This window comes from Rhincodon typus, chromosome 4, assembly GCF_021869965.1.
Source record: "Rhincodon typus isolate 14 chromosome 4, sRhiTyp1.1, whole genome shotgun sequence".
NCBI lineage: Eukaryota > Metazoa > Chordata > Chondrichthyes > Orectolobiformes > Rhincodontidae > Rhincodon > Rhincodon typus.
In genome coordinates, this window is record NC_063335.1 from 10,219,995 (window position 1) to 10,239,615 (window position 19,621).

Here is a 19,621-nt window from a genome sequence, read left to right on the forward strand (position 1 = left end):
ACCCTCTGTCCCCTGCCTAATAATGCATCCAACTTACCCTAGATCCCATTTGGGACCTTGTCAAAGGCTTTGCTGAAATGTATGTAAACTATGATATATAAGTCCATATAAACAATATCAACTGCTGTATCATTGACACACTTGGTCACTTCCTCAAAAGGTATTGGCCTTGCCAGGATACTACTATCCCATATAAAAAAAATACTTTGTATAACAAGAAGTCTTAATGGATTCCAATGAACTGAACAGGTTTCTGTCAATAAATGAAATTCAGTGTTATTAGCAACTTACCAAGGGAGTACTTTAGAGAGGTAGCAACATGGACCACCGGCCTCTTCTGCCTCAAATTATTGGTCTGTTGTCTGCAAAGTATTTAGAACTGGAGGAACTTCCCTGTTACATATACTGCTATGACTCTCAAAATACTATCCAGTGCTGCTCAACCACCCTCTCATTGAAAACCCTGGGGCTTTGTCTTTAGTCAGTCACACAGCAATATCCAAGAGTTGGCTAAGATTTACTTCATTTCAAATTGTAGGAATATCAAGTTAAAATACACATGCTCTCAAACTAATGGCTTGATATTTGAGGAAAAAAAAAATCACCAGATACAGAAAAGTCATGGGCAACATAACTTATTAATCCAGTATTAGCACTACAAATGAATGTAGTTTGTCACCTTTGTTATCTGCTGCAATAAATCCAAGAATATTTTCATGGCGCAACATCACAGTCTGGTAAATTTCAGCTTCACGAAACCATGACCTTTCTTCACGAGAAGAGAAAATTTTTACTGCAACTTCTTCACCTCGCCACTTCCCTCGCCAGACTTCTCCAAACCGGCCTTTACCTATACTTTCTTGCAGTACAATTGTTCTGGCAATTGTCCTTTGTACAAGCAATGGCAGCCCTAAAATATTGAGAGGATTAATCAATTAGTAATCAGTTAACAGAACAGACTAAGTTACAATTGCATCAATTCATTTGCTTTTTTTGATCTAGCTCACGAGTGAATATTTGTTACATCTAACACATCTGTCTCTTATTTCTTAGTCCAACGACAATTCATAATCCATGTAACGGTTTTGGAATTAATTTAGCATATAATAAATGTAGTTCAAAATATAATACACAACTACAAAAGAATGGTGTACATTTAAATTAAAATACTTCAAAGCCCGAATTCAAATGCAATACTTAAAGCATTACAGAATTATTATTTGTACTAGTTTTTGAAATGTTGACTTCCAAGAAAATTGGCTACTTGCTCTGTTAAAATTGTTGGGGGAGTTCGCTTCAAATGAATGCCAGCTCCTTTCATACTAAAGTGACAAGTATCAGTGTTCTCCTACATTTGTGGCCATTCCTCAAACTCACTTTCTCCTTGAACTATCCACTCCTTTAGTCCTGCTCATTGACAAAGCTAACTCTAAGCAATTTGTTCCATTCTCAACTCAAAAGTCTCTAAATCCATTCCTCTGCATCCACCACTAGAAATAAAACCTTTAAGTTGCTACTAACTACTGTACTTGCATATTCCCAATGCTCAACTTTTGTTTCCATTTGCCACTATTTTGGAAATTACCACCCTACTCGAAGATTCCTCAACCATGTCTTTGATGTCCTTATTGACATCAAAGCCCTCCAGGAGTCTGAATTGGATCATTGTACAATATTATTTGTATGCTGAAATGATCAGAATTGTGCGAACCCTTTACTATTTTATTAGAAATACTTTATTATTTTTATAGCAATGTCATGAGCTAAAATTATTTTTATTTGTATCCACCACCATAATTAGCCAATATGTTGATTTTTCAATAAACCAATTGTCCGCTTGTCTATTCTTCCCCCATTGTCATTCCTGGCTAGGGTTTTCACTTTAATTTCCTCGAGTCCAACATGTGTTCGGTCCCAAATATTTTGAGTAGGTTCAGCCACACCAGGCAGAGAAACCAAGTGAATCAAATTTGAACAGAGCCATTCATTGGAAGGAACAAAACAAAAATACAAAACAAACTGAGCTGGAAGATGGATAACTTGCTTCGTACAGATAACAGTACACCGTAACTAAAAGTGGGCTATTTTACACTTATACTATATCTAATGAACAATTACACCCACAATGCTTAATAACTTGCAGTACATTTCCACCTAGTTCAGATTTCTAGCCTTTGCAGTTTTCACCTCCCTTCCACTTTATTCATAATATAAAAGCGGACTTTTACCTGAACCAGATCCTGAGGTGGTCATGTCATAAATTAAATCTTTGAGAGTGGTACCCTCGGAAATGAAAGGATGATCTAAAGTTGGATCTTCTTCATGAGGAACACGATGGTGAATTACTGCACGATTATGAAAGTAGTAGAAGGCCACCATTAATAAAATGCAAACCACACAAACTGGTCCAGCGATGACTGCTGCCAATTCCACAGGCCCCAAATTTAACCAGGGAGGCTCTGCTGGAGTCTCTAGGAATAATACACAAGCAGAATTACAAAGTTAAAAAGCCAGAACAATGCTAGACTTTGCAATGTATAGAAATAATTTGTTTCACTAATTATACGCAAATACATTATTTTTGCTAAACACATGACATGAAAACACTGATTCTACATTGTTGCCATCATGAATAATATTTTGCTCTGCTTCAATTTTTCAATGGAGGAGGCCAACTGGAATGCTGCAAAATTGCTTTAATATCATATTTCAGTCTTAAAGCAGACTCCCAACTACAGCCCTCAGAGGTATGGTATAAAATAAATCAGTTTAACTTGTGACCATTCAATGGGTCACTACTGAATCATTTAGTGTAATTGATCATTTTTTAGCATGCCCTTGATTAGCATTATTTTTCAAAAGTTACATCTGAGCTGCTGTATTTTCCACACTTCAGTGCATGAAGTTCAGAGCTCAAGGTTGCAAAAGAATAACTTAGTTTTTTTTTCCCTGCAATTTAAAGACGAGAAAGGAAGTATTTCTGTGTAAACTTCTGAACCAAGGAAGCAAGAGTCTCTCGAAATTACTCATGGTAGCTCAAAGAATTGGATTTAAGGCAACAGTTACCTTCTTTCCTATCTCATTAACAATCAAGCGAGGAGTTGGTAACATTATTATCTAGCAAGACTAAAGAATTTGAATAATTTTTGCCAAGATTACTGCAAGATTTTCCTAAACCAAGCTATATGGCAATTGTATGTAATCACTGGAACATTTTTGGGCAGTCATTGCATCAAATGATAGTAGAGTCATATTAAGACTGGGTGGGTTAAAACATGCCAAAATGTTGAACAAATCTACTCATGCACCATAAATGTTTAGTCAAATACATCAATCATAAAGAAAAAGATTCAATGGGCAAGGTTAGATAGAACAACCCTAGCTAACAACTTGCAAACTTGGTTAATGAGATCACATCTAGATGGCCCCCATTTATTTAGGCAACCTAGCTTACAGACATTTAAGAAGTAAAAATAACCTGAAAATATTTCGCTAACAAGGACCTCTAATACAAAGAAAAATCATGTCAATTAAATCTTGGTACCAGCTTTGGAAAGCCCACAAGATGACAGCTGGGAGACTGTTGCTCATAAACCATATTCATGATTTGGACACTGAAATCAAAAACACAGCTTCTAAATTCCCAAGTGATACCAAGTTGGAGGCCATAAACAAATAAATAAAAAATTGGTTATTTCTGGAGGAATAGAATTGAAAATCAGTTACGTTACCATTGTATTTAACACTGGTTAGTTCACACCTGGCATACTGTGTATAATTCTTGTAGATATACTATCAAACGATAAGGCGCATTGAAGAGGATGCAAAGATTTACAAGGATAATACCTGAAATGTGGGGCGGGGGGGGAAAAGAAATTAAGATAGGAACAACAAGCTGGATTTCTTAGGAAAAAGTACTGATGAATGATGCAGTATTATGTAAAATTATGAAAAGAAAACTCAAAGAAAGAATGTTTCCATTTTTGGGGAAATGCAAGACCAGAGGCCAACAATATATGATAGTCTTCAAAGAATTCAATTTGGGAATTCAGAAGAAATCTCCTTACTCAACGAGTGATCAGATATCCAACTTGCTACTCATGGAGTGGGTGAAAGTCAATAGTATACATGCATTTAAGGGGAAGCTAGATAAATGTACAATAAAGTGAGGTTAGATGAGGAAAGGCAAGGTGAGGCGGAGTCGAAATGAACTCTAGCATGCATTCATTTCACTGCTTGGATAGCTTCAGTGCAAAAGCAAAAGACTGCAGATATGAGAAAACTGAAGCACAAACAATATTGAAAAGACTCAGTCAACATCTGTTGAGACAGATACAAAGTTAATGTTTCAAGTCAATTACCTTTCATTAGGACTTTGCATATCCTGTGTAAAAACAACAAACTCTAGATCATTTTAACTCCATACCTTTTTCCTAACTTTAGTCTAGTCTACTATTACAGATTCACTAAAATCCATGTAAATATCCATTCAGAAACTTACCCCTGGTTGGCATAGGAAGATCATAGTTGTTGCAAAAATCCTTATTACAACAATTACTCGATGCAGCACCACTTGTAGATGGAGCACAAAGGAACGGTCTATCAGGAGGTATAAGGTCAACACTCGAGACACACATTTTGTTGCGCGCTATTTGATTGCCTGAGCGAGTGACAGTGGTCACACAGAGACCATCTGTCTCACAGGTGTAGTTAGTTGCAACACAGTGGGAGCAGAAACACTTCAATCCTACGAGAGAAAACAATTCCAGAAACAAGCGATTAGTTATAATTGAGCACAAGTTACATTACAAATAAGAAACTAATTGTTAGCAGCAACTGTTTGAAACAATTCAACAGTGAGACTACCAGGAGTGTACTACTGGGACTGTTCAATTTGACAGCTTGTCCAATAAATTATTCAATTTTGGTGGACAGAATATAGGATGTTACAGATTACTGATTTAGAGAAGAATTGCCTCAAGTTTTCCATACACAAGGGCACTATTAAAATTATTTCCTGGCACTCGTTGTGCCTGAACACCAGCTGTCATCAAGAGAGATGAGCACTGGCTTTTGTCATCTCAAATCAGTCTGCAACAATCCAGTACATCGACATAAAGTATTTTGAGTAGGATTTGGGACAGTAAGATAGAACAAGAATAAATTTTAATCATTAGCAATTTTGCCTCGAATTCTAAACATGAATCTTCAAAAATTATCCCAATAAGTATATGATGACCAAAAGCCATCGTAATTGACCTGGTCTCGGGCACAGATTGCCTAAATGTCAGTCTTATACAATTCCCCAAGCAAACTGACAATACCTAACACACAAACAATTTTGTTCATTTGACTGAATTAATTAGTTAACGACTGAAATTCGCGGCCAAACGTAGAACATTCAACCCTTCAAACATTTAAGATTTGATAAAAAATGCACATTAACTTTAGTAGCATTGTGTAAACCTTTCAGACACCACATCACACATCAATCATTCATTAGATAAGGTAAATACATTGCAGATGGGTGTCCCACAATCGCTCCTTTGGCAACAAACTATCATTCAGATCGAGTATTTTTTTAAAAAAATCACAACAACTTATTGGCAAATTCTAATGACCAACTCATTCCAAATGTTATTTCCAAAAATGTTGGCTCTATTATCTCAAGATTTTAGCAAATCAAAATGCAAATCAAAGTGATCAAAATGTTACTTTCTTCCTCAAGCTTCTTCATTTAGTTTTCAGACAGATAATTTAGGAGCATTTAGATTTACATTTGCTCTTTCACCCCAGTTCACACCTATCAATTTCTTTCAATTTGCCACGTTAAAATTATGTAAGATTTTAAAATTCTTTGACATAGTAGTTGCCTCGTATTTTTTTCGGGAAAAACAATGTCGTCCAGGTCTCGCAGCATATGATGACGCATTGTGGGTAGGAATGATAATGAACATTGCCAAGTGATACTGAAAATATTGAATCATCAGCAAATATTCCCACCACTGATCTTGTGATGGAGGGATGATAATTTATGAAGCATCTAAAAAAATGGTTGGGCCCAAGTCACTATGAATTCCGGCAGCAACGTTTTGGGACTGAGAATGACTGGCCTCCAGCAACCACACCCATCCATCTTTATGCTAGGTATGTGTGTCCAACTAGAACTTGTTCTCCTCTTCCACCCCCACTGATTTCCACTCACTATAGTTTGACTGGAAACTAGCATCTGCAATATTGATAATTTGAGGCAGTAGCTGGGATGGATCATCCACTCAGCACCTCTGACTCAAAATGCTTCAGCCTTGTCTTTTGTACTGATGTACTGGCTTCCCCATTCATTGAGGATCATGATCTATGTGGAGTCTCCTTGTGCAGTTAAGTACTCATATTGTCGGTTGTCATCACGACTAGATGTGGTGGAACCACAGAACTTTATGGATCCTTTTATCAGTGGAGTTCAGTTCTATCAAATGCTGCTTTTGCTGTTTGAAATGCAAGTAATCCTGTGTTGTAAATTCAAGTCAACACCTCATTTTTAGGTATGCCTGGTTTCACTTCTGGCAAGCTCATCGGCACCCTTCAGTGAACCATTTAATAGTAGAGTGATGGATTGTGTTTGAATATGATTCTGTTGCTGATGTTCACAGGGCCCTATGAATGCATTGCTAAATCTTTTATATGAATCCATCCCATTCATCATGGTGCTAGTACCACACAACACAATGGAGGCATCTGCAATGTGAAGATGGGATTGTATGGTTGTGACTCCTACTAATATTGCCATGGACAGATCCATCTTCAATAGGTCAAAAGGTAAGAACACGTTCAAGTAGATTTTTCCCTCACTGGCTTGCTTAGTCAGGCAAATAGGTCATTCAGGACTCAGCCAGTTTGGTCAGTAGTGATGCTGATGCACCCTTGAACATTGAGCCCCCTCCCCACGCTCCACCCAGAGTACATTCTGTGTTCTCTTCTCCCTCTGTGCTTCTTTCAAATGTATGGGGGAAGGTGATCAGTGATAATCAGCAGGAAGTTTTTTTCCCTCTCATGTTTGACGTGAGGTAATCAGATTTAGCACTGAAACACAAAAGTAGGAACAGAAATAGGCCATTCGGCTTTTTGAACCTTCTCCACCATTCAACATGATCATAGTTGATCATCCAACTCAAAACCCTCCTCTAGCTTTCACTCCATACCCTGTGATACTTTACCTAAGAATAAAAAACTATATGTCAGCCAATGCTAGGGCAACTCCCTGTGGCTGTATTCCACTCTACTGCCACCTCTAGTGGGCCTGTCCTGTCACTAGAACAGGACATATGCAGATACAGTAATGAAGGTATTTCAGGTGTGGTAAGGTATGGCTATGTCAAGTCTTTGCTTGACTAGCTTGTGGGACAACCCTCTAAAAGATTACAGTACCCATAACCAAGAGGATGTAGAATTGACAAACTTATCCCTTTCACCAACAGGAACGTGCAACTCACCATGTCTAGTTCTTTGGAAGTTTGTGTACAAGTCATGTTTCATGGCTCTGCAAGCTCCCTTACTATTTGGCTTTATGGAGAAGCAGTAGCCCCGGACCACAGCGATATATGCATCTAAATATGGCATACTCTGTATTAAATGAATAGTTGAGACCCACAAGTATATACGTTTCAAAGGCCAATTTTAGGGCAATGTAAGAGAATGAAATTGACCAGAATTTTCAATTTCTACAAACTTCAGCCATTTCTCTTAACTCCTTCAAATGTTGTTAATTTGTCAGACTATCCAACGTCTAGCACTGGAAGAGGAGAAATTTCCTTTAATATGGGTAGACTGTAGCCATTGTTTTCAGCCCCTACTCCAAATTCTCTCTTCCCAGCATCAGAGATTTAACCAGTCTAATCACAACTTTGGCGTCACAGATGAAATGAGATGAACTATGCCATAACTGCGCCATCATTGGGACTATCTAGTTCCACCTCTGCAATGCAATTTCATTTTACCCATCTCAAATCATCTACTGCTGAAACACTCTTCCTTCATTTCATTATTGCCAGATCCAACTATGTCTGTGCAGTCCTGGTTAGTCTCCCACATCGTACCCTCTGTAAACTGGAGTACATCCACAATTCCACTGCAGTGTCTTAACTCAACAGTAAGTTCTGCAGAAGGGTCCCGACCCAAAACGCCGACTTTCCTACTCCTCTGATGCTGCCTGACCTGTGCTCCTCCAGCTCCACACTGTGTTGACAGCAAGTCCTGTTCCCTTTTTACCACAGTACTCAATGACTGACATGGCTCGCCTCCTAACCAATGTCAAGTTTAAAATGATCATCCTTGTTTTAAAATCCCTCCATGATATTGTCCATCTCTACCTCTAATCTCTTCCAATTCCTCAACCCTCCAAGATATCGATACTTAGCCAATTCTAGCCTCTTGTGCATTCCATACTAAACTAAATGAGCAGGAAAACGGAGAGTCATACAAGGCAAGAACCAGGAAACCCCAGACATTAGCTGGGGATAGAAACCAAGATAATATCAAATGAGGAATAAACAAATATTGTGAAGAAAAAGGACATACGAGAGAGTGCTCAGAAGAAGACTACAGCAGGTTTAATAAAAACTGTTTATTAATCTGTTCAGACTCAGTTTTTCAGAAGGTGGACAAAGATAAAATTAAATTTTCCAGAGCTTAACAAATCACAGGAAATATATCAACTTTCCAATAGGTTAAAACAAAAAACTAGATATAAAGCATGTTTCTAGAAGCTAAACAAACAGGACTTAAAATTAGTTTAGCATTCCAACAGTAAAAGGGTTTTCAGAAGAATTTAGATTCCATAATTCTGTAAGTGGAGTTGATGCATAGGATAAACAAAATATACATACTAAATTACTGTTTCATAGAAGTATCCACAACAGACAGAACCAGTAGTGTGACTGATTTTGGCACTTTCTAGGACTAAATGCAAGTTGCTTTAGTGTCATGTACATTAAAATCCCTGCCAAGTTTAAAATAGCTCAAAACCAATAAATCCTCAGCAAAAAACCTGTACTAGGGACAAAATCTGTGAGCTGTTTATATACTGTTACTTTAATCACAAGTTATTGACTTCCTGAAGTAACTAATCGTAATTCCATTCTCATTGTGTCTTACATCGCAAACTTGCAAAATAATGAAACTGATCATTAAGGTGATAAAAATAATTTAATTTGTACCAAAAATTTTTCAAAAGGAAATTCATGCATGTCCAAATAGCATTTTTTTTTGAGGACGTGGGCACTGAAAAGTCTCCCTGCCAGTTTAACTATCACTCCTTTCAGTAAATTCAACACAAAGGGTTGATACAGAAACTGATGGCAAAGAGTAGCTTCGATTATAAAGTGCAGATGCAATGAAGAATTGGCTGAAAAAGGATTTAGCATCCAAGATTAAAAACATCCCAATCAAATTAAATATCCTCTTTAAATCAATCTGTGCCGGTACGATGCTTTCAATGCCCACAATTTAGCATGGCTTTTACACTGCGGCCCACAATGTCAGTGAGAAGCACTAATAATACAATTATGGTGCAACTGCAGCCTGAACATGGAGTCAAAAGAAAGATTTTTAATTGAAGAATCTTTCAGTCCACTTCAGAATTAATTCAGGCTTTTGCACTAAAGCTTAGCATTTATCCAAAGCAAGTTCTCTCTCTCTCATGACTTCTACAGCCATCATCCTAGTAAACTTCAGAAAAAGTCTCTGCATCTTTCACCTGCCACCCACTTCCCAAAAATGTTTCTGACTAACATTTACAAAATGACTACCAGTGTCACTAAAACTACATCCCAGAAGCCTGACTGTACTTATTCAGTAGGAATCATATCCATTGCACTCTGTGCGTAGAGGAAGCACTCTAGATAATTTTGCAATGTGATGAACCAAATTCATTTTAATCTTTTTTCTATTCAGTGTATGAGATTTGGTGGGGTTACAAACGTGATCAGGAAAAGGATTTTCCATAGAAAGAAAAGAGCCAACACTAAATACATCCATCAACTTTCCACAAAGAGGAGAGCACAATGGCTACTCTTGCTGCACAAACATATACTGTATTGTATCTGCAGTAGGCTATGAAAGTAGAGCAAGGTCAGGCAGAAAGATGAAAATTAGGACTTGGGTTCTACATGCCAATTTGGAGTCATTAAAGCTTAGCAGTGATGACAGGTAATGGAGAAACTATGTTAAAACACAGTTAAGAGTGCAGTGTCCTAGAAAGGCCAAGAAATCAATGGAAATCAGTCAGGTTTCTCACTTTATTCAGTGCTACATTTGAAAGCACACTTGTAAATGCTGGACTAAAATAGGTACAGGCACAATGTGATACCTTCTCAAACAGACCTGCTCACACGCATGAAAAGACTAACAAATTAACAGTGATTATTTGGCCAAGTTACAAAGGTGATTGTCCAAACTGAAACATACTTTAACACAAATTAGCACTTTGGAGAGACAGAAAGGCTAAAACTGAATTAATACTAATGCAACTTGAAAGAATTTGGTTATACGAATTAAAAAGTGCAGCAACCAGTTAGCCAGACCATCTAAATACTCAGTAAATCATAATCTACAACAAAACAATGAGGTGATTACTGTTTATTGATGCAGATGTTTTTGATAGCTATTTTTGCAATTTGATCGCTACAAGCAGAATTAATACCAGCAGCATTTTGCAGAGGGCATCAGCATGTAACAAAAAAAAAATCTTTTTTAAAGATAGAATCTATAATCACTAGTCAAAACATAAGCCCGAATTATTTTGAAGATTAGATGGAATTTAGGATTATATTTTCAACATAATTTTCTTAAATGAGTCAAAGTCTGTTGGGAAAACAACAAGCTTAAAGAGCATGTTGCTACTGGAGTGGAAATAATTAAACTTTCCTTTTTGCTATATAAATCTGGTCTTTACTGCCTATTTATCTTCCTGTGCTTAATTTGCCACTAATTTAGTCACTTTTTCTGCTGCTGCTGCTGCTTCTGCTTCCATTTTTCTATTGTTAAATCTTTTTGTATTGAAATTTAATGCTGATCCCAACATCCACTAAAATCCAAAACATCTTACTGGTCTCACAGTTCTAAGCTCATGGTGCAGGCATGTAGCGGACCATTTGAAGGGCATGGGGGAGAAAAAATCTAACAAATGAGTTATGCTGCGAGATGCATCAGCCCAACAAATTCTGGGCCAAATGTTTAATAATAAAAGTTATAAACAAATAAAACATTCAACTATGCAGAAAATATTGGAAATTCAACACCTTAAATCTTCCACCAACACAGCTTAGAATTCTTGACAAGTCTTGCACCGATCAGGTGGGCCCGATTAAAAAATGTCAAATTGCGTCAAACAGTTCTATGTCCTGATGCTGGAATTCAACTTTAGGAATATCATTAGCTGGGACCTGCAGCCAAGCTTGTCAGTTTTTACCTGTCAAATTAATCTAATCTCGATCCCACCCTCAGTTGGTTAGGTAACCTGACCTAGGAAATGAACACAAAATGTAGAATTGTACTGCAAAGCTGCCAAAAAATTAGAGACGCCACACTTAGAACACAAAACAGAGTCAGCTCTCACCATAAAATATTAAACCAATTTATTGCAAACACGTTTCAATTTGTGCCAGAGACTTGTTTTGGTTGTACTGCATTCTCTCTACTTTGAGATAATCATTCTTCTATTGAAGCTTAACGATGTAGAGGCATTTATAACAAAAAGCAGGTAGTAAGATGCAGGATGGGTCATATTAGGGAATGAGGATGAATTCAGCGTAGAGATAGACGGCATGGCTAGAATATTCTTAGAATATTTTATGAGTTGCTTTGTATCAATCTTTATTAAGGAAGCAGATGTGGACAAATTACTCAAATGGACACAAACGTGGACACGAATTTCTCAAAGAGACTTCTGTAGTTTTTTTCCCCACAAAAAGATTACATAATAAAGTACTATGACAGCAGCAGCCTTCTTCCATTCCAGGCTGTTCCTTTGCATAGTAAAGGTATTGTACACAGTGTCAACATGCAATAAAAATCAGAATTTAAATGTTTATCTTCTTAAAACAAAATGCATGCCTTACAGCATGGTATTTGGAACTGACTTTAATCTTTAGGTACCTTGGTGCACACATTTTCATATTTGGAACATTTCCAAACCTTTATTAAATAAAACCTCAATTGTCTTGGTTTTATAAAATTTACTGCCAAGTTTAGACAGATGAGTTAGTCAGACAAGTGAGAGAAAAGACAGATGAGCGAGTCAGACAAGTGAGAGAAAAGACAGAGAGAGACTAATTCAGAATGCCAAATTTAAAATGATCACAACAATTTATTCTACAAGAGAAAATGGTCCTGATTGGCAAGTTGACCAATTCCCTGAAGAAAGCAAACGCAATATGTATCCAAGTTTCCTGGTAATTCAAACCGGTGCAAGGCTATTCCTTTTGTTTGCAGAGTTCATGTCTCTTCTAGCAAGTATAAAAAAGCCACATTATGAGCTTCAGAGATAGTAGGAACTGCAGATGCTGGAGAATCTGAGATAACAAGGTGTAGAGCCGGATGAACACAGCAGGCCAAGCAGCATCAGAGGATCAGGAAGTCTGACGTTTCGAGCCTAATTTATTCTACAAGAGAAAATGGTCCTGATTGGCAAGTTGACTAATTCCCTGATGAAAGCAAAAGCAATATGTATCCAGAAGGGTCTAGGCCCGAAACGTCAGCCTTGCTTCTCCTCTGATGCTGCTTGGCCTGCTGTGTTCATCCAGCTCGACACCTTGTTATCTCACATTATGAGCTTAACTGATTATCTTAAATTAGTTGTTAAAGTAACCAGTAGTACAGTCACAATTCAAAAACAAAGTTGCTGGAAAAGCTCAGCTGCTCCGGCAGCATCTGTGAAGGAAAAAACAGAGTTAACGCTTCAGGTCCGGTGACCCTTCCTCAGACCCATCCTCTGTTCCGAGGATCCAAGACTGAAAATGGCATCAGAAACTAGGTATTAATAAACATCAGGCATTTTACACAAGAGCAAAAATTGAAAATGTTTGGCTACTAATTACAGTTAGGATGGGGGTTGGCCAGTTAAGGAGGCGGGAATGAGGCTGGTAGGTAGGAGGTGGGAGAAAAGACAGACAGGTCAGGGAGGCGGGGATGGAGCCTGTACAAGCTTCAAAATCTCTCCGCCCCCGACTGCATCCCAAAACCAGCCCAGCCTCATCCCCACCTCCTTGACCTGTCCGTCTTCCCTTGACTGACCTACCCCCATCCTAACTCCCCACCTACACTCACCTTTACTGGCTCCATCCCCGCCTCCTTGACCTGTCCGTCTCCTCTCCACCTATCTGCTCCTTTATCCAACTTCCATCCACCTCCCCCCCGTCTCTATTTATATCAGAATCCCCTTCCCCTCCCCCATTTCTGAAGAAGGGTCTAGGCCCGAAACGTCAGCTTTCCTGCTTGGCCTGCTGTGTTCATCCAGCTCTACACCTCGTTATCTCAGAACCTCCAGCATCTGCAGTTCCTACTATCTCTGATACATTTGCATACAGTCAGGTTTCACATGCAGCTATGTGAGAATTACCAGATAATCATTTTGACTGAAGAATAAATATTGATGCAAAGCCAAAGATTAAAGGTAAAGTTAAAGGAATGATAGCCCTACCAGACCACAGGGCTGCTCTCAGAGACAGAGACAATGTACGCGAGACCGTGAGGTATAATGACTGGTAATTGTCTAACATGAAGATTAACACGCCTCAGGCAAGTGGAGAGGTTGAGGAGAGTCCTTCATGATAACTTCATGCCACTGCAGGAATTGAACTCATGCTGTTATCATCACAAACTGGCCATGCAACAACTGAGCTAACCGAGGCCCTTACCAATGGCTGGGGATCTGTTACACCCACACAAGGAGGAACAGGAGGCATCAATTTAACATCTAATTGAAAGATCACATCTCTGACAGTGCAGCACACCCGCTATGTGCTGAAGTGTCTGCAGCATGGTTCAAACCCAAAAAATGCCTCCGAGACTAAGGTGCTACCAACTCAGTGATGGTCAAAATGTAACGAACATCACAGAATAAAGAAAGTGTAATCATAAGTCTGGCTTCTGCTGTGCCAACAATCCAAACACTGGAAATCAATGAGGTTCATTTACATTTTGTGCACTGACTTCAGAAAAAAGCATTACGCAAAGAATACGAAGAGCAAGGCTACAGCTTGGGGATGCACTTGGGCATTATCAATTGACCAGCATTAAGAACAGAAGAACATAAGAACTAGAAGCAGGGGTAGGCCGTCTGGCCCTTCGAGCCTGCTCCGCCATTCAGTAAGACCATGGCTGATCTTTTCGTGGACTCAGATCCACTTACCCGTGTTCTCACCTTATCCCTTAATTCCTTTATTGTTCAAAAAAAATCTACCTTATCTTTAAAAACGTTTACTGAAGTAGCATCAACTACTTCACTGGGCAAGGAATTCCATGGATTAACAACCCTCTGGGTGAAGAAGTTCCTTCCCAATTCAGTCCTAAATCTGCTCCCTCTAATCTTGAGGCTATGCCCTCTTGTCCTAGCTTCACCTGCCAGTGGAAACATCCTCTCTACTTCTATCTTATCTATTCCCTTCATAATTTTATATGTTTCTATAAGATCCCCCCTCAATCTTCTGAATTCCAATGAATATAATCCCAATCTATTCAGTCTCTCCTCATAAGCCAACCCCCTCAACCCCGGAATCAACCTAGTGAACCTCCTTTGCACCCCCTCCAGTGCCAGTACATCCTTTCTCAAGTAAGGAGACCAAAACTGCACACAGTACTCCAGGTGTGGCCTCACCAGCACCTTGTACAGCTGCAACATAACCTCTCTGCTTTTAATCTCAATCCCTTTAGCAATGAAGGACAAAATTCCATTTGCCTTCCTAATTACTTGTTGTACCTGCAGACCTACCTTCTGTGATTCATGCACAAGGACACCCAGGTCCCTCTGCATAGCAGCATGCTGCAACTTTTTACCATTCAAGTAATAATCCTTTTTACTATTACTCCTACCAAAATGTATGACTTCACATTTATTTACATTGTATTCCATCTGCCAGACCGTTGCCCACTCAATCAATGTATCTATGTTCCTCTGCAAAGTTTTACAGTCCTCTGCACACTTTGCTCTGCCACTCATCTTAGTGTCATCTCCAATACAGAGCAGGCCAACATTTAGACTCAAAGAGCTTAAAATAGAAATGAAGACTGAGAAGCAAACCTATTCTAGCCCAGGCCCAGGGATGAAGTGCTTCCAATGGCCCAGAATGGCAGAATAGGCCTGGCACCCAGTGGGGCAATCTCCCAGTGTGGCAGTCTTGTCCAGGAGGGGCAGTCTCAGCCTGGGGTGGCATTCTTGTCCTGTCCTGGCCTGGTGGTCTCATCCCGCCATGGAGGCCTTCTTCAGCAGCTTCTGGGTATTCCAGCAACCTGGCATGAAATTCTAGTCCCAACATAGAGGTCTTATCCTTGCTTTGGAGGCAGCTTCCAGGTCTTCCAATGACCTAGCATGTAGGTCTAGTTCTGGTGTGGAGGTCTCATGTTGGCGAGGCAAACTTGGTCTGGCCCTGCGCGGTGCTTTCGGCCCGATTTTCCAGCGTACACTGGACCCGATTCCATGAGTCGTTAATTGAACTGTGATGAACTTTTACTTTTTTTTTCCTCTTATGACTTCTATCATTAATTTAGGCACTTCAGTACGGCAACTTATAAAAACAAAAATACAATGAAAAGTCTTATTAGCACGTGACAATAAATTGCTATTATATACTATTCTAAGACAGTTCATCATACAAAGAGCAACATTTCAAAGAGATAAGAAACTTGCAGTCCAGCAGAAAACTTCAATCACTGGTTTAAGGTAACTGGCAAAAGAAGAAATGGAGACATGAATAAAAATAGTTTTCCAAACAGCTAGAGGTTAGGATCCAGAATGCACTGGAGTCAGAAGAGACTCCAAAACTGTACTCTGCGTCAGCAACATTGTTTTTCTGAACTAGTTTGTTAAACTCAAATGGAGAAGCTGGTTACATTTCAGGTAAAACAGCAAATTCAGATGTCTTTGAGCCAGTTAAATTGAATGGGAAGCTACACTGAACTTAATGATACAATCTGAACTATCCTTCTAACAAAGAGCCTGTGGGTCCAAAAAAAATGAAGGTACTAATTAAGAGTCCCACTGAAATGCATTGATCACATCTCAGTTAGGTAACCACCCAAAAATTCTAATTGGGCTGGAAACCCTATTTCAGACTCTGATTAAACAAAAACTTACCTACCTTTAGGTGACATCTACACTGGAAACTGTGAAACAGGAGCTTCTTGTTAAAACAGGCAGCCAGTAATCCTTACGGCCAGTAGAGAAGCTGATTTTCTACCCATGCCCCATTTTACAGACAGTGCATCGTATTCCATGTTTAAAAAAATTGAGGAGTGGGGCCAGTCACTTTGGCTGTTGTGAAAAGGTTCAGTAAGTAATTCGACTGCAGTGATACTAGGTCAGGTGTTTGGGGGTTAGTAAGGGTGCCGGAAATGTGTATGTTTATTTACAGTTGGTCAAGAGGTCATAGAGGAGTTGGGGGGCTGAGTGGCACATCAGGGGGCGTGACAATGATGGTGGTGGTGGGAGGCAGCTTTAATTTCCCAGATACTAGAATAGGCTTTTAACCCTCTAGGTTATGTTGGGTAACAATTCAGCTCAAGTCAATTAGCTTCTGTACTCTAGGACTAAAGAAAAAAAAAATCTCTTTATAACCCAGTGAACTCTGCTGTAAAGTGTATGGTGGTGACCTAATGTACTCTTCCTCAGTTATTTCCACTCTAATTATCAGATGATATTCACTATTTATAGTCAAGATTTACTTATGAGATGTCAGTACAACACATAACAGCCATCACGTCATATCCGAGAATAACAGAGCCCAACAAGGAGCAGCAGAGAGGAGAATACCTTCAAAATACCATACAACTCAACTTCAGTTGGCTTTTTTTTTGTAGATTTCATGGTTATTTAGTTTAAGCAGTACTAGTCAGAAAAAAGCTTAAACAATGATTTTAAAAGATTGGATTTAAATAGCACAGCAGGTTCTCAGGATGCTCCAAAGCACTTCAACTGAAGTTCCTTTGAAACACAGCTATTGTTGTGGATCACAGTAGCCACTTTTCATTCCAGTTTTATGAACAGTAACAAATGAAATAAAAACAGAAAATATTGGCATAGCCAGAAGGTCAGTCACACTTGCAACTGTGAAGTTAGTGAACACACAGTTATTGTTTCAGGTCAGTTACCTTTCTGAATAAAAGGTAGAAAAGTAATAGGGTTTGAATAGGTGAAGGTGGGAGGAACAAAAGGATAGGTTTGTGATATTTTGCTTTTGAATAGGGTAAATTAAGCTGAATGCTGTCTACTGGTTAGAATATGGAACTTAACACAGTGGAACATTGTGGGGAGCACATTGGCATATTTAAAAAGGTGTAAGTAAATGGGCAAGAAAGGAGTAGATAGATATGCTGATATAGAGTTGGATAAAGTAGAAATAGATGAGGGTCATTGTTTATGCTCTAAATGATGTAGACCAGTTCAACGGAATTGCTTATTTGTGCTATTTAACTAATCATTGTATAGATTTATCACTGTTGATATTTCTGGTTAAGAAATGTCTGGTTTTCTCCACCCTAAAAAAGTGCCATGTAACCACAGTTTAACATGTCAAAGCTGCCAGCTTTTCAATTCAATATGACATTGAAATATTGGCAAAGGTAACACATTGGAGCACTTGAACAACAGAATGCTTTGCAAAAGATCAGTGCTAACAGTGGATACTTCAATCAGTGGCTTAAGGTAACTGGCAAAAGAAGAAATAGAGACACGATTAAAAATAGTTTTCCAAACAGCTAGAGGTTAGGATCCAGAATGCACTGGATCATTACTGAAAGATGAAAATTTCCAGGGCTATGGGAGAAAGACAGGAGAGTTCGATGAGGTCAGTTGCTCTTGCAAAGAGCATGCGAGTATACAAAAGGCCAAAAGGCCTGCTTCTGTGTTGGAAGTGTTCTACTGTTCCATCATCAGCATTCCGAAAACAGATGACCAAAAGTTTGATCAAAAAAGATGGACTGGAAAGAGAATTCCAGAGGTTAGAATCTAGGCAATTGAAAGACTACATTACCTACAGTGTGACAAAAGTAGGATGATGTACATAAGGTCTGTCACAAGGAGGATATTTGGAGGTGGGCTTGATTGGAGTTGGAGGAAACCTTATGATAAATAGCATTATAACAATACAATTTTACATTACTGGGAGTCAAAGAACTGATTCTGGTCAGCAAGACCAGAGAAATGTGTAAAAAATCACAGTTTTGAGCAGGATACAATTTTTTGGTCGTGTGTGTGGAGGAAGGCAGGTCAGTAGAAATGGGGTAGAACTATTCAAGTCTGGAATTGATAAAGACACATGATAGGTTGCATAATAAACAAAAAAACCACAACCGGTTTCAGAAATGAAGTGGCTTAAGCAAGGGATGGAATAAGTTGTTTATATTACAAGCTGTCTGGTTGAACCCAAGGCAGTGATTTGAAGAGGAATATGGAGAAACAAGTACAGCTCATAACAGGAGTTAAGATCGCCACTTGATCTCTCCAATAATGATTTGAGAAAGGGTGTAAATGGTAGTGTAGTGGTCACGGTACTAAACCGGAACCTAATTTTGAGACAGAAAATTTATTAACTCACAATTGTTCAAACTACATATATTGTGAATTCAGTTTTGTTTATTCCCCCCCCCGACCCGAGCCCAAGCATTCTTTTATATTTTATAACAATCTTGAAAAGGTATTCACTTCGAGGGAGGGACCAACCCAAAGGTATGCCACAGTCCTCCAGGTTCACTGAATTTTCCTCAGTTTTCCAGCTATCATCTGAGGTAAAATTCCTTGGAATCTCTATTACCTTTTGTGGTGTGTGATACTCCAACTTTGTACACCTCATGACAATAGATGCCTCAGCTACTTACTCAAATTGCTGGTAGATATCAAGTGCCTTCCCAAAGCTTTTCAAGCTAATACTGCTGACTGCTTTCTGCCATAAAGCTTAATGCGGATCACAATTTGCCACCACTAGTCGTGGGGTGGAGCAAATCATTCTACTAATTTTTCCCCACACAAAATTCAAAATGTAATAAATTTTAAAATAAACTCACATTCCATATGGACCTAACTATCATTTCTTCTGGGCTGTCTCCATTCCGTGAGATGCAGTACAGACGACAGAAATCCTGCAACTTGCCTGTTCCCCTAATTGAATCGCTTGCTTTGACAGCAAACATAAATTATAGAAAGGAATCTAATACCCTTTCAACCCGTCTCTATGACAATGGGACATGCAACGAGAGGTCCTCGAAACAAAATTGTAAATTAATTTTATCTTCAGTGCTATTCTTTGATTCAACCTGTATGAATAATTTATATTACTAATGGAATTTTATTACTCTTTATCCAGACTTGCTGGTTGTATTACAAGCTTAGAAATGTATAATTCACTGGGTTTCTTTT

General features: G+C 38.7%; 1 protein-coding gene across 1 annotated transcript in view; it reads right to left on the minus strand.

Moving 5' to 3' along the window:
- The window catches only part of tgfbr1b (transforming growth factor, beta receptor 1 b), a 54,602-nt gene that overhangs the window by 21,951 nt on the left and 13,030 nt on the right, over window positions 1-19,621 (minus strand). Inside the window, exons 2-4 of the mRNA XM_020521552.2 lie at window positions 4,502-4,747; window positions 2,229-2,471; window positions 680-910 (exon numbers count right to left, since the gene is read on the minus strand). Coding sequence (XP_020377141.2) covers window positions 680-910; window positions 2,229-2,471; window positions 4,502-4,747 — 720 coding nt within the window. The remainder of the gene's footprint in view (window positions 1-679; window positions 911-2,228; window positions 2,472-4,501; window positions 4,748-19,621) is intronic.